General features: G+C 37.9%; 1 protein-coding gene across 3 annotated transcripts; it reads left to right on the forward strand.

The window, feature by feature from the left end:
- The first annotated feature begins 1,510 nt into the window (after positions 1–1,510).
- TEX9 (testis expressed 9) lies at positions 1,511–26,824 on the forward strand. 3 transcript variants are annotated; one of them, XM_074599977.1, is made up of 12 exons: positions 1,511–1,696; positions 1,782–1,876; positions 2,815–2,878; positions 4,491–4,561; positions 8,262–8,310; positions 9,353–9,438; positions 10,970–11,151; positions 14,913–14,995; positions 17,313–17,486; positions 21,670–21,804; positions 22,279–22,413; positions 26,320–26,824. In XM_074599977.1, the coding sequence occupies exons 1-12, from the start codon at positions 1,652–1,654 to the stop codon at positions 26,395–26,397; spliced, it is 1,197 nt and encodes a 398-aa protein (XP_074456078.1). In that variant the 5' UTR covers positions 1,511–1,651; the 3' UTR covers positions 26,398–26,824. The 3 variants fall into 3 exon arrangements, with proteins under 3 accessions (XP_074456078.1, XP_074456080.1, XP_074456079.1); XM_074599979.1 differs by lacking the exon at positions 17,313–17,486; XM_074599978.1 differs by lacking the exon at positions 22,279–22,413 and having other exon boundaries at positions 26,320–26,513.
- Positions 26,825–26,827: the final 3 nt, after the last annotated feature.

Genomic DNA, 26,827 nt, shown 5'->3' on the forward strand with positions numbered 1-26,827 from the left:
GCTATGATCTTAGCGCTATATCAGATGAGAACTTTAAAAACAGTAAGACTATTACTAAGGCAATATTTTAGTTCTGCAAAAAGAAATGGTACTCTCCTTCGGAAAAAAAAAATATTTGTTGCTATTTTGAAAGAGCATGTTTCTCTTTGTACCTTTGATCCTGCCAACTTTGTTTCCCTTCTCTAGCTTCTCTGTTTCTTTTAAAATCCCACAGAACCTCACTAGACCTCACTAGGAAGGTTTCTAAAACCTTGCCTTGGTTGTGATGCTTTAAACTCTCATGGAATCTACAACTTATTTCTTAACAAAATCTGTCTTTCCCCCTGTGGAGGTTTGCTTTCTACTATTGACCTTGCCCTTTCTTGTTTCTCCAAATCAGAAGAAGCATAACCAATGGAGTTAAATTCTGCATATCTTTTTTGAAAGGCCACCATTAACTTCTTGCTATTATTATTAGTAAAAAAAAAAAAAAAAAAATTTGTAACGGACTGACTTCTTGGATGACAATTTTTTCAAAAGCCCCATAACTTTTTTCATAGGCTCGCTCTTTTCCCACTTTGTGTCAATACATTTGTATCAACATTACTGTTAAGCACTTCATTTTCTATATCAATATTTCTATTTTTTGCCTTCCACTAATCACATTTGTCCCGTCTTTCATTTCACCTCCATTTATCCCATTACACTGCATGTCTCAGTGCTCAAAGTTAATCTCCTCCAAGCATTTCTTCTGTTTTGCAACTAATAATTCTGCAGAAATCCTTCAACTACGCACAGACCTTCTACTTCCAGTCAGCTAAGCCCTTCTGATTTCCCCTGTGCGAGTCCCTTCATTAAAATCATATACAGTCCATGTAACTCAGGGTACAGAACTGTATTATGCTTGCTCTATAGATACCCGGTTGCCTATATTATATGGGCGCAGGACGGCGGGCTCGTGGGTGACTGGGGAGGAGAAACCCAGCAAAAAAAAATCAAACACTGCGGGGGCAAGGCACAAAAATAATGGAGATTCACACGCGTGGCAGAGGACAAGGCTAAAAACAGACATCCACCACAGAAAACTGGGAACAGAAAATGCAGAGCGACAACAGCACAAAAGAGCAGTAAACAGGGTGGAACAGTTGCCGTAACGCTGCAAACGCAGGAATTTAACACACTGAAATGAAGGGATGGTGGTGGGACAAGATTTAGCAAGGCCAAAAGGCTCAAACAGAAGGGTTGTAATAAATACTACGATAACAGCAGTAATGCACCTCGGACCTTATCACTTCCCCCTCACCTGAGCCCATGGCGGCCCAGCGCCATGCCAGGAGCCTGCTGATCCCGGCCCTCGGGTCAGGGGTCCTGACCCCGTGCCCTCAATGGCTGTCACAGGGCTCCTGACATGGTGGCACCAAACCGCGCGAGCAAAAGGGAGACGAAGGGTTTCATCTTCCCTCCGCCCGGCACCAAGGGCTGAAAGGCGGCTGCCCCCGCCCCTGCCCTCCGTACCCGGCGGCGCCAGGAGGCCTGGCCGGGGAGGACGGCAAGCCGCGGCGGCGGCCGCCCCTCGGCCGGGGAGGGGACAGAGGCAGAGCCGCCACCCCCGCGGCGGCGGCCGGTTGCCCCGGCGAAGGCGACGCCAGGCAGCAGCCTCTGCGCCAACAAAATGGCGGCGAGCGGCGGGGTCCGGCGGGGCGGGGGTCTGCCCGGGGTACGGCGAGCGGGGGCGGCGGGACGAGGCTGCGGGTGGCCGCGCCGTGCTCGTCCCGCAAACTATCTCCTCCTCCTCGCTGCAGGTGCGGAGAACGCCCGGCGGGCACCCCCGACCCCCCGCCGCCGTGGGGACCGGCCTGGTGAGCGGCGAGTTGCTGGCCAAGGAGGCGGAGTACAAGTAAGGAGGAGGCCGCGGGCGGCGGCGGGGCCCCGGCACCTCAGCCCTGTCCCGCAGGCTCTCCTCACGGAGGTTACAGTTAATCCCCTCTATCTCAGTCCCTCAACTCGTTCCCCCAAAGCGTACAAATTAGAGTCCCAAGAGCAATGTTTTAACCTTCTGCCGCCGCGGTACGGCCGTTTTCCTGGGCTGTTTTACAACCCCTCAGGGAGGCCTGGGCGCTGCTCTAGGCCTCACCTCGGCCCCACAGCGTCGGACAGTCGGGTTTTCTGCATTTAAAACACTGACATTACTTTCTCATTATGAATATATACGTGCTTAAGCCTGTTAAAAAAAAAAAAAGCTTAAAAGCTCTTAAGCTTGGTACAAATGCAGTGAAAGCACGTTTAAAAGCTCTCGCTCTGTTACCTGTGGATGGTGAGGATGTACAAGGAGCCATGCCTCAGAAACTCAGTCACACCGCACAAAAAGCTATGAAGTGAAGCATGCAGGAACACAAGCTTATTTTAACCTGTACATGTGTTTAGCAACACATTTTAATTCTGTGATCGAGTAATGTAATCGTACATGCCTGCTTGCCCAACCCCTGCTGCTAAGTATACCTAAGGTAAGGACTGTGTTAAAAATGGAAAGCACTGAGGAAATATATGTAAAATGCATATTAAACAATGACATGGACAAAAGCAAGGACACCCTTACCTCTCAGAATTATAGTCTAAACCTTACTGTTTAATGGATATAGGTGTTCTATTACTGTTGATTTGACAGAAGCCCAGGGAGTTGTTGAAACGTAACTTTGTTAATACCCTGAAGTATATTGCAGTGTTCCTGTGTAGGAGTTATTAAAATTTCACTTCGTTCAGGCAGAGATACTGTCATGCTTACATTTATTTATTTTAAATCTTTCAAAAAACTCAGTAGCAAGCACTCTCTTTCAGGCGACTGAATGCAGAACTAGAAGCAAAAACAGCGAAACTAGTGCGTCAGGCTGAAGAAATAATGGTGAGTAGGTAATGCAGACTGTCATGTAAATTAGCCATGATTCACATGCACGCAGGGTCAAGTTTCAAAAGAAATTATTTAGACCATGACAACTAAAAGTAAAAGTATTTTTGTTTCAAACACAATCTAAGCTTTTAATTATTTTTTTTTCAAAATGGTAAAGTTCTACTAAAGACACATCTAAAAATAGTGTTTATATAATTTCATCAGGTAGGTAGATGTTCACATAGAGGTTCACATAGATCCACAGAGCATTGTGCAGATAAAACTGCATTGAAAAAACTTGGTTATGATGTTTAAGAAAAGTATCTGTAGGTGGTTTTATGTCTTAAATACTAAAAAAAAAAAAAAAAGTACTTGAAAACCAGATACTGTTGGAATAACATCCTAGTAAAATAGGATCTACATTGTTTAAGCTGAAAGAAATACAAAGAATAAGCAACATAAATAGAAAATACGTAGTTAGCAAGAAGGAAGCTTTCTTAAAACAGAAAAATTTCCCGTTTATCATCAGTATTATCTTTTAACATTGCTGTGGTGGTGTACCAGGTAGAGTCAAGTTTTTATATGAAAATTGGACAAATATTAAAAAAAGGAACAGCGGAGGTATGGTTTATACCCAAAACAGTTTGGAGAAGGTGTTCTGCATATTAGATATATTCACTGTAAGTGCACTCGCTCAAATAAATAATGCTTAAAATGCAAAATATTAAGTCTTTCAGAAAGCTATACTTGTGTGCACTTTTCCCACTGTTGAAACTTCATTTTTATGTCCTGTGAAAACATATTCTTCTCTTGAGCTGTGATAAGCTGAGGCTAACTGCTTGGCATTTGAACAGAAGCAGATGAAGCGTCCAAAATAGCATCTAGTCTCTTTCCTTTAAAAAAAAAGCAACAACAAAATGACTGTTTTTTTTCCCCTTCTCTAAATACGGCAGAAGATCAAATATTCTTAGGACACTTAATATACCACATGGTACTGCCAGATTGCACAGATATACGTTTAACAACAAAAGAAAAACAGTCTAACTTAAATAAAAACAAAAACAGAAACAAAAAATAACCCCAAAAAACAGAACACCAAACAGGACAACTGCATTTTGTTCTGGATTATGCTTTCTAACTGTAACTTAGCAACATAGAAGCTATCTGAACATTCAGACTGAATTGTTCTCTAAAGTACATACAACATATCAGTGTGCAATTATGGTTGTATTGCATGAATAAAGATTTCTTTTTAAGGCTTATTGTGCAATATGGAAAATTGAAAATTTGTTCCACCTGCTATGCATTTGCTACTCCTGTGTTTCAGAGCAAAAGGAGGGAGGATAAGAGCATCTCCATTGATGTTAATTTGGGCAAAAGTTTTACAGGCAAAAGGCAGTTACGTGTTGTGGAGCAGAAATAAATGTTGGGAGATAGCAATGGCATTTTAATTTTTAGCCATCTTTTGCCATGTTTGAGAAGTTCTTTTCCACAGCAGGCTGTAGTTTCCATTCTTTTTCATAGTAGACAATAGTTGTGATCTGTGATTTACGAATATGTAATTCATCTTTAATGGATTATATTCCCCCAAAATTGACTGCTTTTATTTTTTTTTTTTTAAATCAAGAACGGCCAACAGGAGATACTATCTAGACCAGTTTCAGTACAGTCTAAGTCACGTGAAGACGGCAGACAGAGGTATATGCTTTACAACTGCTGCATATAATTTGTGGGGTATCTTTCACACTGATCCTGTATACCCTGACTTGTGCCCTAGTCAGGCTGCTATTTTATCTATCTTTACAGCATACCGGATTTGTGAAGTCTAAACTTTTTCCTATTATTTGAAATTGATACTGAGTGAGTGTTGTTCCTTGTTATTTCAAGGAAGTCTTAATTTTGCTGAAATACTCTATCTGGGATGCTAAGTAGTGCTGACATCTGTAAAAAAGCAAGGCAAGGTAACAGGTTTCTTTGCAGTACAAAACAGTAGACGCTCAGCAGTAGATGGTTTTTAACCAGTTCAGCTGACAAAGGGAAGAAGTAGATACTAGTTCACATTTAACTTGGCCTAAATATTCCTGGGACAGGAAGTGCTTGATAAAAAAAAACAAACACAAAAACCTAAGACAGACAAACATTCAGATGCCACCCTCTGGAACTTGGATATCATTACACTCCTGAGGCCAGCATACCTTTGGCCTGTATGAACATATGTACAACTGTGGATTTTGGCCTGTGTATTTGAACCCATTAGCTCTAGAGTGGATACATAGCCATATTGACTTAGCTGTTCAGGGGCGTTATTATTTATTTAGTTGTTCAAGGGTTTGTGTATTGATAGTACAGGAAGTGGGTGAATTTAAGATAAATAAACTTTATCAAGAGATCTGATCTGGTAGGTTCCTAAATTTATGATGCCACTAATCCGGATAACAAAGATACAGGGCCAGACTCCAAGGTGCTTCAAATGTTAAACTGCAGCTGCGAAACTGTTTTGAAATAGTATATATGAAAGGCTGCTAGAGGTGACAAATAATTAGTGCAGAGGAAAAGTGAAAACAAAAAGTGAGGCGTTTTTATGTATGTAAAAGGGTTTTTCAGTACGCAAAAAGGTGTGACAGCAAGTCTGTGATAGAAGCCTGACTATACCAGCAGAAGATTGCTACTACAGTTAAAATTATTCCTGAGCTATTGTAAAGCCATATCTGTCAGTTGAGGGGCTGGGGAGACGGATGGAACTCCATGTGTTATCAGTATTATCATGCTTTGCAAAAAAATTCTGGATCTTGCTTTAGTTGTATGTTTTGTTAGATTGATTTTGAACAGTAGGTAGAAGGTTTTTTAAGAACTTCAAACTGGAGTTGAGTTACAGGGGTGTTTTATGAAGTAATGTGATTGGAGGATTCACAAAGGGAGTTAACAGCTTTGATGGTATACATTTGAAATAAATGGGAGTGCAGCAGGAGTTAAAACAAAATATTGGCAATTAGGATGTCAGAGTAGCAGCTGATCTGCCCACTACCTACATAAACTAAAATACCTTAAAACAATCACAGTCTGTTTTCTGGTAAAAATTTATGTGAGAGAAGAGCTGAAATCCCATGCTGTAGTGAAAAAAAATTAGAAATGTGGGCTAGGAATTATGTATACTGATTATCCATGAGTGAACATTGAGGCCATTCAATTAGATTAGTTCCAAGTATTTAATATTTAATTAAAAAATTTTTTTCTTTCAAAATTGTGCAAGCAGATGATAGGCCACAAGTCTAAAGGAAGCACTTGAGATATTTTTGAAACCAGTTCTATTGATTCCTTTTAGGAGAATGAAAACTAAAGCAACTGGAAAGGGGGAGAAATTGAAGCAAAGAAAGAGGTAGTATCAGGGGAAAAAAAGACTGGTTAAGAGGAAAAAAAAAGAGTAAGCAAAGTAAAAAAAAAAAAAAAAAGGCAGCAAATATTTAAGTCACTCTCCAAGTCAGTGTATGTTTTAAAATAAGTTACTCTGGAGTTTTTATAGCATAATTTTTTAGAGGAACTTGAATTGCATAGAGACAAAGCAGCTCCAGTGACACCGCATTGAAATCAGCTTTTGTTTACACTTTCACTCTTCAGAGCATTGCCAGGCTCATGGCGATGGGAACTGTACGCGCATGGGCAAGCACGCTATAGGCTTTGAATAGGATTAGCAAACACAAAGGGTTTGCTCATGCACATGCATCTCCTGTTTACATGCAGAGATGGAATTGTTAAACATTAGCTTCTGTTGCAGTGTTGCCACAATCCTCTAGCTACTTATTTGTATACCTTTTCAGGATTTACACATTGATTTCACTTACCAAACAACTACAGAACTGTATTATGAGGTTTTCAAAAATGGGTTATCATGTATGGGGAAGAGGAAAGAAACCATTAGGGTTAAACAAGTTTGAGGAATTTAGTGAAAAATGAGGGGTTTGTTTGTTTGTTTAAAAAGAAGGCCCTGAGACAACAGATGTAGTAAGAACAAGTTAGTCTATTGATGGAAAGAACATTGTTGTTTTCTTTAGTATAGACAGTGTTGTATTTTCGTATTTTCCAGAATAACATATAGCTGCTATTTCTGTGGCAGCAAATCCTCACCTTCTGTATGCTCCTAAAGCTAGCCAATAGGAAGGAAGCATGAGGAAAATAGGGTAAATAGACAAAAAAACCTAATCATCCTATTCTTGAAGTCTGTTGCCAACCACACAGACGATTTCTCCAGGTTTTTTTTGGATTAATAAAATCTGCAGCTTTGTACAGATAATTCTTGTTGATGAATGGATGTCTGTGAAATTTTTAAAGACAAAATCTAAATGTTTGCTCAAATCAGCTGGGCAAAAAAAATTGAGGTGACTTGATGTGCCTGAAATTTAAATTTTATTCCAAAGCTTTTATAAGACAGCATTTTAATTGAAGTAAAAAATTATAACGGGTAGTTAAAAAGTGGCCATTCAGTACAATATCACAGATTCACATAACTCATTCTAAAAGCAAAAAAGTGCTTTGTGACATATGTGTGACATATATGTGTCAAGATATGTGTGACAAATATGTGACAAGAAACTTGACCTGAATAGTACGCAACATGCTAAAACTTTCTGCTTGTTTCCAGCAGATTTTAAAATAATCAATTAACCTGAAGTTCAGTTAGTAAGAAGTATGGTTTTCAGCCAAATAAGCAGATAAGAAAGCTGCTTTTTTATTTCTGTTTTTTTCATCTGTAAAATGGGTACAGTATTTGCAACGTGTATTTCAGAGAAAATTATGTGAGGCTTAATTTATAAATTGCTCCCACCTCATATTCACTCGATAGTTGCTGTCAGTTGACTTGACAACAGTCAATCTGAGCATACAATTGCACTCTCTCTTAGGCCGTAGAGGACACTGGTTTATATCTTCATTTTCTTTGTATTAATTCAGGGATTTGTATGTCAGGTAGGCATATTAACCACTGAGCTGTTGGTGATCTTTGTAATGGATTGTCAGTCTCTCTTGTTGAGCCTGATAACACTGCAGACCGGCTAAGTACTCCCTGGTACAGGGAATCATTGATCTAATAAGCCAGTAGGTGCAGCAATATACTGAATTTAAAGAGAAGATTCTGGTACATAAGTAAACTATTAGATACCCTAGACTCACCAGGTGATTTAGCTAGCAAATGAGGTGTAATGGAAAGACAGAGAAAGAGACTGAATTTATGATTGAACTTAGTTTATGTTCCTGCCTTAGCTATATTGTTTATTCTAGACATACCAAATGTTATTCTCCTGATTCTGACGGGGCGGGGTGTGTGTGTGTTGAGTTTTTATTGTAAAATGTTTATTTTGTTATACATGTTCTGTGAATTTTTATTTTAAATTTTTTTTTTCTGCAGAGATCCACTCTGTCCTGAAGTTTCATCTCTTATACACTCATATGCCAAGGTATCAAAGTCAAAACTATCCTGATTAATTTATCTTCTAGTATAATTTCTACGTATTACTTCTGGCTTTGAGGCTGTGCTACACTGAGGATTTACATGGGTGGGAAGCCAAAAGGAAGTGATGTTCAAAGCAGTGCTACAGGGGCAGTGTTACTAGGGTTTCTCAGTGCCACTGGTGGTTAAGTGGACATAGATCACGTTTAATTTTTGTGTTCTAAGATTCCTCACATGTAAAGCATTGACAGAATTGTTCAGTGTTTTGAACATCAAATTAAGAACTCTAAGTGCAAAATATTAGAACATAATTAATTTCTTCCTTCCTCCCATTCCCTCCCCCACCAGTGTAATACTAAAGGCAGTTCTGCTGTCTTCTAGATGTAATAATAAATAAGCAGTCAAAATATTTAGTACAGGAAGGGAAATATAACGGGAAAAGGAGATTGAGACTAGGAACAAACTCACTGGTCCCTAATTACAATTACATTGAATCTTTTAGGAGGTCAGTTAAAGCTTCCAATATCCTGTCTTCAGTTATTTATCAGAATACAATAGAAAAAAACCTAACTTTTTCAAGAATATTTATTTGGGTGAAAAAGTAACAAAAATATTATTAGATTTTTCTCCTTCAGGAATTTATAAGAGTAAAATAATGCATAAAAATGGCCTGGTTTTGAAGGTACAATAAGCATTTTTCAAAGAAATGCACTCTGTTGGCAGTCCAGTTGATCATACCTTGGCAATAGCTGAGAGCCTTGCTTATGCATGAATTTATTATGATATGTGTGCAAAAACTCCCACAAGCAAATGACTATTGGATGTATTATAATTTGAGCATATGGACATAAAAGTTGCAAGATAAAGACAAGTGCAAGTAAAACTGAAAAATTGTGCTTTTGAGAGTTTGAAAATTACAGTTTGAAAAGTATCCTTAAGTCTGAATATATGAAAAAGAAAAAGACCAAAACCCGCAAAAGACACTAGAAATAAGTAATTCCTAACCAATTTAAAAATGAAAATCACTACTTTCTGAAAAAAAATTGTAGCTAGCAAACAAGAAGAAATGTGCTTCCGTGCCAATGGCTCAGAACAGACCGTACTCTGGAAGTAAGGGAAGAAGAACAACTTCAAGGTATGTTACACACATCTGTCTGTTTGTAGTAAAATATTTTAGTTGCTGTTTTTGTCTGTCAGGTTATTTTTATTCATGTCTGCTTCTACATTTATATATATTTGTATAAATAAATATATCAAACTCTCAGTCCTCCTCAGTCAGCTCCACCATATAGCTATCTCTGCTTACTTGCACGGAGCACCACAAGTGACTAGCGCATGTATGTGATTAATGTTACAACAGTGAAACCGTTGCTTCCTGGTCAAGCACTTCTCAAGACTGACAGTTAAACTCTGTTAACTTCTTCAGTGAAAGGATGGCTAATGAGTGTACATGTGGGAAATACACCATCTGAGGCAACCTGAGAGAGCACGCTTGGGTGGCGCAGACTGATTTGTGATCAGGCTTGTGATGGGAAACATGAGGCCCTCGAGGGTCTCCCCTGTTTTGGTGAATCTTGGACTCACAAGACAAAAGTCAGTAATAGTACCACAGCTTTCAGGGGTTTCAAGCTGAAAAGCTTCAGCTGTGTAGATAGCCAATTCAAGGTTGTACAAGCAAGAAATGGAACTCTGGACAAAAGAAAAGAGTGAAGAAATGCATAAAATCCTGGGAGCAAATCAAAACTGCCACAAGATATGCAAAAATGTCAGAATAGGATGAATATTGTCTGCAAGGTGGCAGAACATGGAATTTACACAGGCCGAGGTTGTCTTTCAGGACTTGGGAGTCTCTTGTGAACTCTTTGGGCCTCCCTTGGGCAGTTCAGGGGAGGCTGTCGTGCTGGCACCACATCATGAGATTTAGAAGTGCAATTGTGCAGATACAGGACCTGCAGGGTGAACCCAATGTTGTGAGAGAAAGGTAGCAGCTGGGAGGAGTTTGGAGGCTGCATTGGGATGAGGGTATATTGGAATAAGAATTTAGGAGCTTCAGATACTGTGGGAACTAATGTCATCTTTTTATAAAAGAAAGCTGAGGAGATACCCTATGCAGCGGATGTGTCCCATACCTTGTGTTTTGTTTGGGTTTTATGAACACTTTGGGGTGCAACTTCTAGGTTCAATGAAGTTTCCTAGGTCAGGCATAAAGATAAAGAAATTGTGGTCATAAGGTAGGAGTACAGCTAGAGAGGACAGAGCTCTAGATGTTAACATGCAGGGGGAAAAAATAGCAGAATTAAGGCAGAGGATAGTAGCTAAAGCCAACAGAACATTCCCCTGTTTTTTTCTTTTACTCTGATTTAGTTATGAAGTTGTTGGATGAGAAGACCATGCCAAAATCTTCTCATTAGAAAATGGTACTGTTTCGCTGCCTCCTACGTTATAATAGGTGAAATCCTGTAATTTTTAAATATACAATACAGTAAAGGTATCCTCCTTTAAAAAAAATGAGAAATTGTCATCAATGCACCTTTCATACAAATGTGAGCAATGAAGTTGCATTAGGTAAATAATTCTGTATACTCTTAAAACCAGCAAATATGCTATATTTTTGTATTTTTTTTTTAATTACAAATTTAAAATCTAGGGTTTGCTTTTTTTTTCAGTTCAAAAATAAGAAACCCAGAAGTACAAAGTACTGATGATGTTGCAGGACTGGAAGATTGCATAGATTTTTCTTTAGCAAAAACAATAAGCAAAATTGAAGAAAAACTAGAGAAAGGAGGCTTACCGGACTGTCTAGATAATGATGATATTATTCCAAGCATTGGAAATGAAATGGGAGCAGGTAAGTCGTTGCCCATGGCTAAATATTTTTATTCTTACTTTCTGACTGTTAGAAATTGGTTCCCCTGGGGGGAAAAAGTGAGAGTTTCTGTAGAAGTTTCAGGGAAAGTTCTAAAGCCCTTAAGTTAAAGGGAAAAGGAAAAGAAGGTTTTTCTTCTTTATATAGTCCTGGAGGAAGATCAGGTCACATACAACTAGTCATAGGAAAAAGTGAATTTTATCTTGATTTCCACCTTTGTAGGAAGACGTTTGGATGGTTATGTGTGTTGAATATGTGCATGACATCTGATTCATTTCACTGGGAAACAGAAATACACGATGCTAAGTTTCTATTTCCAAAAAGATGAACTTCAGTCCTTTGCACAGATTCTGCCTTTAGAGGAAAAAGCCTTTCCTCAGATCAATGGTATGGATCTCAGTAAGTGGTTTAAATGAAGTGGTGTTTTAGCAACAGTGCTTGAATGAGAATCCTCTGGACACTTTCCCACTCCAAATGGCGAGTTTATGTTTGTCCTAGAAATAGAGTAGGAAAAGGGATTGCAACATTTGCCAGTGAAGCTGAAGGCATGATGCACATCTGTCTTTTTGGCTAAAGCAAGCACAGAGATTCACAGCAGTACTACAGAATGCCCAAACCTCTGCTTTTAATCTAACAGCTTGATGGTGACGAGCATGTGAACACAGAAATAGCTTGATTTCTAGCCTCATGTAATTCTGTGCAAGTCTTTTGTTAATAAGTCTCTCAAAACAGATATTCAGATACCTTTTTTTATAGTTCTTGTTCCTGAACTAATAAGAAATTGCTTTGGACCACATGGGAAGCTTACACCAAATAAATTCGGGATAACTCAAGAAGAGTTATTACTGGTGTCTAGTGATGAGGCCTTGTGGACCAAGGGCATGTATTTGAGTATTAAGAATTGTTTCTGTAATTCTAATGATGAAGTGAAATGAAAATACTCTGGATTGATTTTTGGTTTTTAAATTTGATATTGACTATTTGGAATAGTCTGAATGCCTCTGTAATATGCAAAATTGCAGAGCAGGCTAGCAGCATCAAACTCCAAGAGCAGTTACAGTTTTCACAAGAAAGTGGATGTGGATGCTAAATAGGCCCTGTTAGAGAGTGGGCTGATCCCTTAGGGGGAATCTCCTGGTACGGGATTCCTCAGACTTATGTGCTTGTGCTAGACTTTTTAGGGCAATGTGCTGATAAGGTTCCATACCATTGTGCTTTCCCTGAGCTTCTTGCAGCGCTCTTCCTGAAATTAAATTCCATGTCATTATTTCATGATCACAGGTTATTATAGTGCAGCCGTTTTTCTGCCAACACAGTAGCTTACACATTATTTTTCTCAGGGGCGGTTTTTGTGAGTTATAACTCAACTCTGTGGTAACAAGCAATGATAGAAACACAGAGACATGTAGAAAGATGAAGGTAAAGTTCTATTTTTATCTAATATACCCACATACATACGAACAAAATACCTGAATGTGTTGTTGCGCTTCACGTTAATCTTCAGATTATCTCAGGAGTTCAGGACACCTATTCTTCTTGTAGGGTATCAGAGTCCCCCAAACAACCTTTTCTTGTTTACCATTCCCTAAACTGTTAGTTACTTTATAACTTAGGACCATCTTATTAAGTGATACCCCTCCCACTTATCATGAGGTGATTAAAATTGACCAATTAGGAAGCTAATTGTTTAATTACCTTTACCTCTTGTGAGAACTCTAATTTTGGATCATAGCCACCTCCCAAGGTTGATCTGGTTCTGGTTGTGCTCTTGGATTTTCAACGAGGTATACTACTAACTGATTTTAATGACACAGAGCTATCTAAGAAGAGAAGTTGTCTGTGGCCTAATAACTGAGTAAAAGAGGAAAGAAAATGTTAAAAAGAAAAAAACAGTTTTTGCAGGTAGTGTTATAGTCCTAGAGTGATCTGTCACGGAGCTTACATTGTTCAATATACAGAAAAATAATCTGGAAAAAAGGAATGATAGCAGGTAAAGAAATTTGTATATGAGACAATGATTTTAGTTAAAACTGACATTGAGGTGTTGTAGAAGAATCTCACAGTACTGAGTGAGGTGACAGGCGTTAAAGAGTGCGAAGTAATGCTGATTGATAGAAAAAACGCCAATTACACCTACTTCTGAGTTGGACTTTGTTTAGTTATTACTAATTAAGATGTCTCCAAAAGCATAAACTTGCTTGTTCACAGTGGAAATGGCAAATTGATTGTTAGGAATGCTTCAGAAGATAGCAAAAACCAAAATATTGTTTTCTATTATTCATTATGCTTTTATGCAATCGATGCTACCCCATCTTGAGCATGAGACAGTTCTGCACACCCCATCTCAAAACCAGGATATAGAATTAGGAAAGTGTCATGGGTTAGATACAGGACAGAGTATATAGTAGCAATTAGAAGCATGGAACAACTTGAATTTGAATCTTCAATTTGAAAACAAAACATTTGAGGGCAATATGAAAGATTCTGTAATGCAAAAAGTAATGGTAAAGGGAAAGCTCCATTTTTGTAATGCAAACTCTAGTAAATGCCACATTAAATTGGATTTAAAGCAAGCTGTACAAAGTGTTTCTTTCACATAATGCATAATTAAACTAGCCAACTCATTGCCACAGGATATTGTGAATGCCAAACTACAACACATTTTATGAAGAAAATCAAACAACGTTAACAGTAGAGAAGTACATGAAAAGGTATTAAACTTGATGGCTCCAATATGGTCTCCATCTCAGGGTAGCCACTAGTTACCAGAAGCTCACAAGGATGTAACAGAAGGAAAAAAAGTCAGTCTGTAATCTTTTTGTTTTGTGATGTTTTCCTAAATCCTACTCATTATTGGCCTCTGCAGAGTTACAAGTTAAGCCACAGTTGACAGTTGATAAGGGAAGGTGGCTGAAATTAAAAGACTTCCTATTACAGCAAATGAACACACGCATACATCCATCCCTTCACATTCAGGTCCAGATGCTCCTCCTTCACTTTATTCTTTTCCCCTTGTACTTACTGTGAATGTTTTTTTCCTATGTTGCTCAACATGATCCTCGTACTGTTTCCATGCTTTATGCCTGTGAAGTTTAGGTGTAGTTCCTTGTGAATGATCTGGGGAAACGGTGGGGAATAGGGAGTAAAAGAACATATTATTCCCAGACAGCTTGTTTTTTTATGACAGTAGTACATTTCTTAGCTGTCCAAGAGCAAGAAAGTACTTCATTTGGAAAAAACCTGATTAAATTAAATTAATTTTAAACTATTAATTGAATAATCTTAGCAGTGTACTTTAAAAAAGCATAGACTACTGTGTGGGAGGGTTATTTACCTATTAGGAGGGTTTTACAGTTTACATTTAGTTCCTTATTGTGAGCAGTTTAAAACTACTTTGGGTGTAACTACACAAATTGCAGCTACAGATTGACTGCAATGTAGACATACCCTACAAAAGTATCCAATAACTTTCAATTTTGAGAATTATGGCTCTTTTACATTTTAAAGATGTCAGGTTCAGTTGTTAAAAGGAAAAATCAATACAAAGCTTTGCCTAAGAATAAGAAACTTGCAACATTTATTTAGAAATCTGAGGTTTTTATTTGCCTATTCTCTTTACTAAACAACGTAGTGTGTTTTTAAAAACAAAAAGATGAAAGTGAGTTCTTACATCAGTCTTGCTTTTTTTCTGCATTGAGTAATGAGTACTTGTGGATATTAAATGTAACTTTTTATGTTCACAGAAGCTCAAATCAGATTTCTTAAGGTAAAGTTACGTGTTACGCAGGAAGAGCTGGATAGCGTAGTGTGTGAATGCAGGAAAAAGGTAAGAGCTGAGTTTTCTTATCTGTAGAAATGGAGTAGCTTCCCCTTTAACAAATAATCACAACACAATTGCCTCAACCTCACCTTTTCAAGTATTAAGAACTAAGGTTCTGTTTTTTAAAATTTCCTAAGAATTTAGAGGCAAGGATAGTAATTTCTGTATAAATATGGTCTTGGTCTAAAAGCTTGTGAGATGTACTTAATGAAAAAGAATGTGAGGCAGGAAAGAACCACTGGGAACGAAGATGTGCCCCAGCTGTAGGGACACGGTGGTGCTGCAGAGTGCCCTGGCCATCACTGCTGGGAAGGAGAGCATTACCAGAGCCTGGGAAAAGGGAGGAGGGTACAGTAGCAGCCAGATACAGATTTTGGTGTAGGGAGCAAAGATGAGCGATGCCTACAGCTGGGTGATGGAGGAGTGGGATGTTAGGGCACAATAAGAAATAAAAATGCTTGAGAAATTTAGTCAGGTGCTTTGGGCATCCTGGGTGGAAAAAAAAGTGTGGAAACAGCTAGTCTGTGATCCACTTTAAGTGGAATATTGTAATCGAAACAGAAATTAGTTGTTCTCAAGATTACACTTGATGGGGAGGACTGTAGATTTTGTGCAGATCAGACTGCAGTTAAGGCATTGTTAAGCTATACTTGTATTTTACTGTTAGTGTACTACAAGTGAATTTTATGATCTGCACTGTCTTGCAATATGTTTTCCGGTGATGCTCAAACATCTCTTGAACTGTAAAACCTTAAATAGTTTGTGTCTGTCTGCCAGAGGGATCACCTCTTTTTCATGCATTTGTAATCAAGCAAGGCTTTTAAACTACCTTTCCATTTTACACAATTAGATTACTCTTAGTTGCGGTCTCTCAACTTCAGAATGCTTTTTTACACCTGTTCCCCAGGCCCAAATGTGATTATGACATTCAGAACATATAGCAAACCACCTATATGTTTTCTCTCAAGCTTTTAATTTAGAGTTAAGGAGCAGGATAATATTAAATAAGTTTTTTGAGATAGGTACTGGAGAAAATCTTCAGAAGGAATTAGACTTCAATATTTTATATCTGTGTTTTATTTCATTTTTATCAATGCAGGTGCTTCTGCATTTCAATACTTACTTATATGCTGTGATCAGAAGAAAGTTGTTACATATAGATTTTAAAGACATTTTCAAATAAAACAGAATTTTGTCAGTAGCTATTGAACTTCATCATTCCATGCCAAAAATACTACAGAATTCAGTTACTGTAGCAGATGACAGAAGACAACCTTGTACCTATTCTTGTTCTGCTCCCATAGCGCTCTGTATGTAAATGCATAATTTTGTATACTAGTTTCTCTGGTGTGAAAATAACTTCATTACATTCAGAAGGCCACAAAAATTTCATATTGGCAAAGCTTTGAGATACATTCTGGGTTTTGTTCCAATTCACAGTCCAATTATTATAAGGAAGCAGTAAATCTGTTTTAAATATAAAGAAATGGGAGTTTCTGAGGTGCTTGCGGTCACATGAAACTTTGGGTAAAGCACGTACATTTCCCAGGTTAAAGCATGTATTCCTAGGGGCTGAGAGGGCAGGAGTGAAAGACTTGTTTTCATAGAATCTTCATTTTCTGTATGGGCCTTGATTTCTTTTTCTTAAAGAAATTAAGGGCATAATGTATCTCTGAAATAACCTACATTAGTATTCACTTACAATGTTTAAAAGGTTATAAAAGAAAAATGCCTTGAAATTATAATGCTTCATGTAAGATGTAATTGCCAGTAGGTCATGAAGCTAATACAGGATTCATTTGATGTTAAGAGAATCTTGAATTTGAATACTTGATTTATCCTGGATCATTAGAGCTTGCTTTTAAGTCAAAACCAGATAATCTCCTAAAACATAATGGATTGATTTATCAGTAATTATATTCTCTTCTATTTCCCAGAATTTTTCTTAATTTAGCTATTCTCACAAAAATGTCACAAAATGTCTATGAGAAATTAAATGTTTTACATACTGCTACAAGACAGTTCTAAGCAGAAGACCATAGAAAATTAAATGAGAAAAGTGTTACTGTTTTTTGAAGTATTGTCCTGGCAAATTGGTCTTTTGTTTTCTTTGTCTTAGTTGTTTTCTTTCTTAAAATTGTTGTGAAATCCATCATGAAGGATCTAAATGTTTAGAAATAACATAATTTTTTAAAGTTGTTATCTCCCTATCTGCAATATGTATATTTTACTGCCGTTTATTTACAAAACATTACTATTGCATTATCCTACTGCTTCCTTGCAATAATTGAGCTGGGTTTTTTTGCTGATTACTGTCAAACAGGATGATGAAAATCAGAATTTAAAATCTCGACTTAAAGATATGGAAGAAGAAAACACCAGACTGCAACGAACAATCAGTATGCAACGTTCTCAGACTGAAAAGTACAAAATGTTGTCACAAGAAGCAAAAAAAAAAAGCGAAGTGTTACAACAAGAGGTCATTGCGCTAGAAAAGGTATTGCAGATATTAGTCTTACATATCTCGCAAAAGGGAAAAAGTGCATCAAATGACCATCTGTACCCTAGTTTGATAGATTCGTATCCAATGATCCCATTAGCTTTCTAATCTCTGAAAATAGTTTGAGAAATTGTATTTTTAAAGGAAAAAAGAATATATTTTGCTAATTGCTTTTCTTCTGCTTCTGTAATCATATATTTCTGTGGTTTAAAATTAAACTCTTATGTAAAAGACCCACAGTAGGTAAAACAACCTTTTCAGAAACCGCTGTCAAATTCACAAAGGAATCTTGAAAAATACAGGGATTTTTTGTTTGTTTGTTTAAATTAGAATTGTTAAAAATTACTTCTGATTATAGGAATTTTAGTGTGAACTGTAGAACCCATTGAACATTTTATAAAAAAACACCTGCAGTATCTTCTGGAGGTAGAGGAAAGGATGCGTCTCGGTTCTTGAAAGTGGACTGTTTGAAAACCAGCCACTCCAATTTGGATGAATCAAAATCAACCCGGCTCCCGCTGTAGGCCATATACGCAAAATTGTGTACATGCCTAGTTGTAGCAGATGGCCTGCATACACAGCTTTGTTTGTTTGGAACCTTATCTAAGAGCAGCATGTGTTTTTCTTTACTCAGAGCTAGAGAGGTTGACTTCAAAATCATGTAATACATATAGTACTGTGTACTACATGTAATATAACCAGGAGATTGTTTCGCTTAAAAATTCAGGGAAAACAGAACACAACTCAGCCTGACAAAGTCTCATTATACTTCCATTAAATCATACTGTGCATTTGTATAGGCATGCTTTCATCTTAACATTATGTAGTTCTCGCATTTTAAAACAAAAATGTTCTAAATTTGTGCGTTCTTTTTGTGCAGATACTTGGAGGTTTTAAGTTCCCTTAAATAAGTCCCCTGATTGTTGATTCTGTTAGGAAGAATATTCAGTAGCAGTACTCATACTGCTCATGGCTCACAGTAAATAGGACTGAGGCTTACAAAGTCATTTAGTCTATTCTACAAAACCAAGACAGGATAGATTATATCCAAACCATCCTGGACATAAGTTTAACCTGTACTTAAAGCCTTCTGTGATGGCAGTTTCCATAATTTCCTTAGGCAGTCTATGCTGGTTCTTGGACAGTCACAGCTAGAAAGTTTATCTCAGTATTTAGGAGATGTCCATTGTGATTAAAAGTTTATTCAGTTCTGCTCTACAGGTACCATATCCAAAATATGGTCACTTTCCTCACTTGTCTTTGCTCTGGATCTGCCATCCTCAGCTGCTTGAATTATTCCTAATAGGTTGTGTTTTCTAGAATTTCTCAAGGTTACTGATCAGACATAATCATGACAAATAGTGGTAGTTCTTTACAATACTGAGAAGGCAAAAAAGGCAGGTAAATGTAATGAATAGTTCTCTGCTAATTCAGAAGTTATTTTACATATTTTTTCTGGTATTAAAAATTACCTAACTGCCAAAGATATGCATTTAAAAATATTTTTTCAGTAATTGCTTACATCTCCTATGGATTTAGCAGTCTGCAAACTGTTTTATTCTTCAGGTATGAAGTATTCTTCAACATTATATAACTAACGTAGTTGTAGATTAATTCTAGGCATATCTTTAAAAAAATTTCCTGTAAACACAGGCCTGAATTTGTACTGCTGTGCTGCCAAACTCTCAAGACTTGTACTTTCAGTGTAGAGAAGGTTTTCTGTATAGTTGAGGTAGCACAAATGTAACCTCTGATTTTTTGGCTTTTACTGCTTTTGTTGATATTTCTGTTGCAACATAAATGGTAGAAGAATAAAGTTGTGATACATGCTTTCCCAAGCTTCCTTAGATTTTCAACAATTTACACAATTTCATTAATCCCCCAGCTACTTTTTTTTTTTGGTATGTGCCTAGGCAAAGATGCTCACCTAGTTTTCACAATTTACCTGAAACGTGGTCATTAGTTTGTTATTTTTACATTTCATTCTTTTGGTGTTTGGTCTCTGTGAACGTTTCTGCTGGAACACTCACATCAGGCAGCAGCTGAATTCTGATGCTCCCCAAAACTTCTATCCTTTTCTTTCCAGCATTCCTCTTTAGTTGATATAATAAATGGTATCAGCGCTCCTGTCCTTTTTCACCACTTGTCTATATGAACATTCCTTCCTCCATGTTCTCTCTCACTGGTTAATTCAGTCTAGCTGTAATGCTGGCTAAAGGTCAGGGAAACACCAAACCTGTGTTCTTATTCCTTTTAAGGCTTTGTGCAGGGGTTTTCTAATTTGCCTTGAGGAAGGGCTTGATGTTAAGCAAACATTATCTCACAAATGTTTTTGGGGGTGGACAGGTGTTGCTGGGCTTTCTAAAGATAGAGAGGCTGTGTATGGTTGCTCATGTGAGGAAAGCAAGCCAGCTGGGAGGGTTACTCCTAGATGAGCTCCCTGGTATCACACCCCCTGCCGATATTGAAGTGCCTCAGCTGAGCCAGAACAGTGGAGAAAATCCAGAGATGGAAATGGGATGCAGTTTTAGAACATAGTAGGTTTTTCCCCCCCCTTAGAGAAACATTATATGGGAAAATTAATCCAGCTTTTACTTAAAGTATTGAAGAACTGGCAGAAACCTTGCCTACTTACAAAATAAAATACTTATTTCAGGCATTTTTAAGATGAAAAACTTGAAGTTGAATATATTTAACAATATACCCTCACTGGATGACTTGCAAAAACATCCTTGCTAAGGTATTATGTGTGACAATGTATGTCCAAAAGCCCTAAAAAAATTATTAGAATTCTTTCATTAAATGATATCATTAACTGATGTGTAATTTGCATTGCATGCAGACTTGTTTTTTTCTATCATTAAATGCTTGAAAGGCTAGATTTTCATATTAATGCAGAATAAAATACTTAGCACGAAAGATTTAGCTGACCCTATTCACAGCTCCATCATCGTGACACCAGATGACACACAGGTTCCAGGGAGGGGCTCCGCTGCCCCACCAGCCAGGCTCTTACCCAGCTTTTTTTAAAGAATCAATCAGATGGACAGGTCAGCAACAAAATAAAAACATTGAAGCAATATCTATGTTTGTGAAGTCTGAGAGTAGGCACGTTCACCAATAAAATTCTGGAGGAATCTGTTTTCTTCATCCATTTTGGAGAAGATTCAAAGCTTCACAGAAATACCTGTTCCAACCATAACATCTTTGCTGCCTACACTAGTCAATTAGTAAGTATTTCTTGGATGAGTGATGTGGAAATTAGAAGTAACCACCACAAGAGCTGGTACGGAACTGAGGAAATAGAACACTTACTGAGAAATAAGGCAGCCTGAGGGTAAAAGGTTAACAACAAGCCCCTTCTCTATGCTGATTTAGTTAAAAGAATCTTTCTGTGCCCTAAAAATTTTATAGTCCTTTAAAGAGTAGTCTATTTCTTTTTCACAAATGACAAGATGTGCTCTTTCTGCCAGAATTGTTTATTTCTTCTACTTTGTCTTTTATCTGTATTCCCTGATCTTTAGTCTCATTATTCTGCTCCTCATCTTGGTCTCTTTTTCTCATTTCCCCACTCACAGTGCTATGAAATACTATCACCAGAGATAAGAGGGAACTGGTTTGATCGTTGCCATAAACACTTACTTGATGAGCTATTTTCTGCTAGATGAAATAGTTACTACCCTCGGCCATCTTCAGTAAGCTGTTTTAACATTTTATTGGTAATGGCATATAGTAATCTCTGGGGAAAAGAGGTAAAAGGAACCGGTGGGAAGAAGCAGCTGGGAATACTAACCACCCTTCCAAACTCTGCCACAGAGTGGACATACTGACATTTTTTTTCTCTTCTCTTCTCTGCTGAGCATCTGCAGATGCTTAGGTTTTTCAGGCATCTGAGGCTTTTCACGCAATCCTGTGGTCTGACATGGTGACATCCACAATTATTCTCAGAGAAGTTTAAAACAAAGATGAGAAAAATCCCTTTTCAAGATTTCAAAGGAGAAGGGAATATTTTAACAGTGGAATTAATGGTCTTTGAGGCAGATTCTATCTGCAGGCCAAAGTAGTCCTCAGACTCTTAAGTTTTCAAGGGTGAGACCTGCTGTAAATGTGTTGTCTATATGGGATTCATTAAAATACCATTATTCACAATGTCTGTTTTTGTCCTTTGCTTCTTAAATAGGACTTGGAGAATCTAAAGCGTGTACAAAAGCAGGCCACAACCAGTCAGAGTGCAATAGAGGTTCGCTTAAACAGGGCCCTGGAAGAAACAGAAAGGTATAAAGTGGAGCTGAATAAACTGAAGCAAAGTACCAAGGTACGGTGGCTTTGGGAAATGAGTTCCAGCCTGTAATCGCTCAGGAATGCTAGAATGAGACAAAAGGTTCGATCAGTTTGGAAGTGTTGTGTATCTTACAGACAGTCCCAAAATTAACTTAGAGCAAGTCACTGAAGGGTTTGATAAGTTATCTCGGATGACACCACTGCAACTCAGGCAGGAGGAAGAAAGGTACAGAATGAAGCTTTTCTGATTTTCCCCATTTGTGTGAAAGTTAGGCGTGTTAAGAAAAAGGGAGAAACACACATACACACCTAATATGTACACAGGCAAACCATGAGTTTTTCTTTTCTTTTTTTAAGTTTTGTTGTGGGAATATTTTGATTAATCCCATTTCTTTTCTGAAATGTCACGTGTGGCTACTGTTTGTCATTTTGTTCTGTAATGCCTAGTATCATTGGTTAAAGCACCACTTTTACAGATAATGCATTTCGCCTTTTCTTCCCATGGTAGGATGTAGCTAACCAAGAACTCAAAACAATTGAAGAATTAAAAACAGAAAACAAGAAACTGCAGAAACAAAAAGGAGAGCTAATGACAGGTTTTAAAAAGCAGTTGAAGTTAATTGATATTTTAAAGAGACAAAAGGTAAGGACCAGAGTACTGTTACATTTCAGTTAACAACCTCCAGCTAAACCGTGTGTTGTCAAGTAAGGGCATCATGTAAACCAGAGCCCCAAGGCTGGGAAGTGTCAATGCAAGTGAGCAGCAGCCTCATGTTTATTAGTGCATATTGCTTACATTTTGCTGTATAGCAAAGGCTGATCTTCTTTTGAATTGACTCCATTCCTAACTTCGAATGTAGCCTGTCACGGTGAAGGATTGCTACTGACAAGCTTTAGGACGAGAATATCTGTTTGTCCAAAAACAAATACTGCTGAGGTAGTAACAGCAACTCCCTTTGGTGCTGTATCAGTTGAATCACTTTTAGCACGTGAAATATTTTTTTAGTTTCCGCCCCCCAGCATATTACTTGCCATATCAGCAGCTGTAACAGCATGTCCTCTCAGGAGTCAGCCACTACATTCGAGACCTACCTTCTTCCTGGGTTCTCAGACTGTTTCCTTCTCTGTTAACACCGTGCCTTTTTGTTTCTATTCTGAGGTGTCCTACACACGTACAGTTCTGCCCAGGTGCAATCTCCTTGTGTGTCAGAAAAAAAAAAGAAGGAAAAAAAAAAGAAAAAAAAGAGAGAGTACTTATCCTAGGTGTGAATTTGCTAGACTGAAGGAGGGGAGTTGATCTCCATTCTTTTGTAATTCCTGAAATACCACACATACTTTGAATCACACACAATGTAGTAACATCTGCATGGCTGCCTGGGTGTTCCATCCACACTGCACTTGCAGCTAAACTTATTTTGAAAGTCATTTGATTCTACATTCATTTCCTATCTCCCTCAGGGCATGAAAGGGAGGGCGGGGGCTACTGCCTTTCAGTTTCTTTAGCAGCTGAAGCTGAAATTGAATAGGGGATAGGTAGTAAATACTTACTGACAATTCATGCTGAACAATTAGTGATTCAGCTTTCCTAGAAAGGTGTTGTAGTGAAAAGTGGATTAATACTTCAGATAGAATATAGCTAAAAATGTATTTAACTGTCCTATTTGATAAAGCTGTAGTGATGTCCCAAAAAGGAGGGACGTGGAAAGAGAAACCTCAGACACTGCAGAATGGGTAAATACCTTACATTTTGCAAAATACAGTTTCAGTATAGACCTGTCAAATGAGCTTTGATGGTACAAACTGAAAGAACCTGTGAGTTTACGTGGAAGCAAATGAAAGTGAGAGGATTGTGTTCTAAGGGATGTTGCCCAAATCAAACAATTTTCCACTTACTGATGCATTTAGGTCTTATAGTTCCATCACACCTTTCACTTACCAAATACTTGGGATTGCATGCATTGTATCAGTTTTCTTTCTGAGGCTGCACAAGACATGTATGGAGCGATGGGCTTCACAATTGTCTAGGTAGGAGCTTAGTGGTTCACCTCTAATTGCTTACTCCACTGAATCTAATGGGATTCATTCTGGGATGGAGTTTACATGCTTCTTTTTTGCGCTGTCAAACCAAAGCTGTAAGAGAGCAAAAGCAAGCAGTGTGTGGTGACTTGTTGAGCAGAAGCAGCTTAGAAGGGCCAGCCTTTGAGATAAGAAAACAGAACATTTCATTTGCCCTTTGAGTGCTGCAGTGATCACCAGACATTTTGTAAACACTCTTGAGGCTGTTGAGCCCCCCCGGAGGCAGCATAGTTCTGTATGAAGTGGCAACTTCATGTAACAAAATACACATACTTAGCCTAAGAACTGGGAATTGCGATATGGAAATACACCCTTGAATCTGGAATACCTCTCCAACACAGGACAAAGGAGGATCGGTAATTGGAGGAAGAGGATTTCCAGTGGAAGAGGATTTTTTCTGGCAGTAACAGGATGCAGAGGAGATCTTGGGGATTCATCTAACAGAAACAGGGCTAGCTTAGCCTTTGGCTGGCATTTCTAGCTCTTCAAGTTTATTTTGAGACTGAAAAAAATACAGCATTCACTCAAAATATACCCTGTATGTGAGGTTGCTTATGGTCCTCTGGAACAGGAATTCACTGATACGGGTGTCAAAGAGTAGTATTTCTGTTGGGCTGTCACCCAAAACCATAGTCTCAGATAAACTTCACAAAACTTCATTAAATACATTTTAGAAAAATTATTAATACTGTATCAGAACTGCAGATAGTAGAGGCAAGCCACTTACCTTTTCTTATACAAAATGTTATTTACTCACAAAAGGAGGATGTTCTTTCAGAAGAGACTATGACCGGAAGGACCTGAAAGAGAACGGTGCTAACACTGCCTTTTAGAGCTTCCGGCAGAAGGCCCAGGGGAAGGGCAGCTAAACCTCACATGTGCTCAATACATTGATTACATACATGTAATCACCTGAAGAACTTCATGGCTTATTCACACAAGCCTTTTGTTGAATGAATGAGGAAGACCTCATTTGGGCCATTTGTGTAGTATTTATGTGGCAGATTCAGATGCACGTAGCAGGTGCAGCTAGTCTGAAGGTGAGGATATGCTACCCCGTGAAGAACGATAGAGGAGAAAAATCCCCAAAAGGTATTAAATATCAGTAGTAGGATGAGTTGCAGCTGGCAGCAAATAGTTGCTGGTGTTCAGTTGGTCTCTTCAGACCATACTCTGCTTGCCTTGAGAGAGAATTTAATAGAAAATATTCATTTTAAAAGGGATTAAGTCTGAGCTTTACAGAGCTGGAGGGTGTTAAACTGCCTGTGGGAGCTGCAATACACTTTGTTGTCCTTTTGAACTGACAATATGTCTATAGATAAATAAAAAACAGATTCCTTGTAGACACAAGTAGTTTGCTGTTCTTCAAAATGTAACCATTTCATTGAAATTTTTAGTAAAAACTATTTAGCTGGGACACATTCCTTTCCACTTTGAATGATGACAGGTAAAGAGATTATACCCTGGTGTGGGGATAAGGACGTGTGGCAGCACTGTGACCTCTGCTGGGACACCAGCTGGAACCCAGGGAGTTTCAGGGCTTTCCAGCTGCTGCACCTTTTTGCTTGGTAGTGCTCTGCAAATACACTGACCATTTAGTACTTGTTTTCTCATCAAACCTTGATGACCCTGATGACAGTTTTCCAAGCAACTGCATTATTTGAAGAGAAAACAGCCTTGTTACATGTTAAAAAGTTCTGTTTGTTCCTTTCAGTGTTCCATTTAAAGTAATGTGCTATATCCTATGTAGTAGAAATACAAATTCAGATTACTCTACAATTTTTAAACATATACACAGGTACACGTGTGGGGGTGTGTGTCTGTATGTATGTGCCATAATGGACAGTAGATATGTGGTGTGACACATGGCAACACATGCTACCGGTGGTCAGCTCCAGGTTCTCATGTAGTATAGTTACTCTTTGTGTTATGCTGATAGTTAATTTTTAACAGTGTTATACTATTTTGTTAAAATCTTCATTAAACATTAAATCACACATATTAGAGGTGCTAGCACACTGAATCTTAATGATGTATTTGGTTTGTAATAGCTTTAAAGTTAAGCTGTATATTGATCAGCTTGAAAGAATGCATACCACTTCACTTCTACCTGTTCTTTAGAGGTCACAAGAGTTGTCAGATTTTCAGTAATTTCCATGCCTCATTAAAACTGAGATATTTTTAAAGCAATGCAAGGAACTAAGAAAAGCTATTGGTCCTGTTTTACTAGAGCTGAAGTTGCAACGTTTAGCATAAATTTCTCATGTTATCTCTAAACTGTAAGTTTTTGCAGAAAAATATAAATAGCAGCTTCAGCTTAAACAGGTGAACATCCATCAAAACCATAGTACGAAAAACCAGAATGATAGATTGGAAGGCCCTTTCAGCTATCCCAATTATATAGGACTTTGAATTGCTAATTCACATTATTTTACCTTCTGCTCTTAATTTATTATTCTTTTCCTTTTTTAAGATGCACATTGAAGCTGCTAAGATGCTTTCTTTTACTGAAGAGGAATTCATGAAAGCTCTTGAGTGGGGAAATTATTGATTCCATAAAAAGACAACTTCTGCTTGAAATACAAGTCAGATGTTACATTATTTTGGCACTGTATATGAATGCTTGTTAATAATAATAGTTGATAACTGTATATGCCAATGAACTGATTTTGTTGGTTTTGCTTGTGTTTAAATTGTTTAACTTTTATAAGCCTGATAGCTTATGTTGTGATATCATATGACATACAAATCTTTACTGAAGTTTCAGGCCAAACTGTCCTTCTGTAATGAGCAGAGAAGCACAGACTGTGCAAGGAATATTCCAATAAGTGAACTTTGGTATCAGTTTACTCTGTTCCAGCATTTAAAACTATACCTTATCTAAAGTAATATTCAGTCCACAGAAGTCAGGGTTTAGTCTCAGAAAGTTCCGCATTGCAACAGAAATAAATTAACCAGTGATCCAGTTGAGAAGAAAATGT

This window comes from Larus michahellis, chromosome 9, assembly GCF_964199755.1.
Source record: "Larus michahellis chromosome 9, bLarMic1.1, whole genome shotgun sequence".
NCBI lineage: Eukaryota > Metazoa > Chordata > Aves > Charadriiformes > Laridae > Larus > Larus michahellis.

What these genes read in the sequence shown, in the direction of transcription:
- TEX9 (XM_074599977.1), top strand. Translation starts at nt 1,652, where the DNA reads ATGGCGGCGAGCGGCGGGGTCCGGCGGGGCGGGGGTCTGCCCGGG. An exon ending in GGGGCGGGGGTCTGCCCGGG is followed by an intron (nt 1,697 to 1,781) that starts GTACGGCGAGCG and finishes TCCTCGCTGCAG; the next exon opens with GTGCGGAGAACGCCCGGCGG. An exon ending in ATATTTTAAAGAGACAAAAG is followed by an intron (nt 22,414 to 26,319) that starts GTAAGGACCAGA and finishes TCCTTTTTTAAG; the next exon opens with ATGCACATTGAAGCTGCTAA.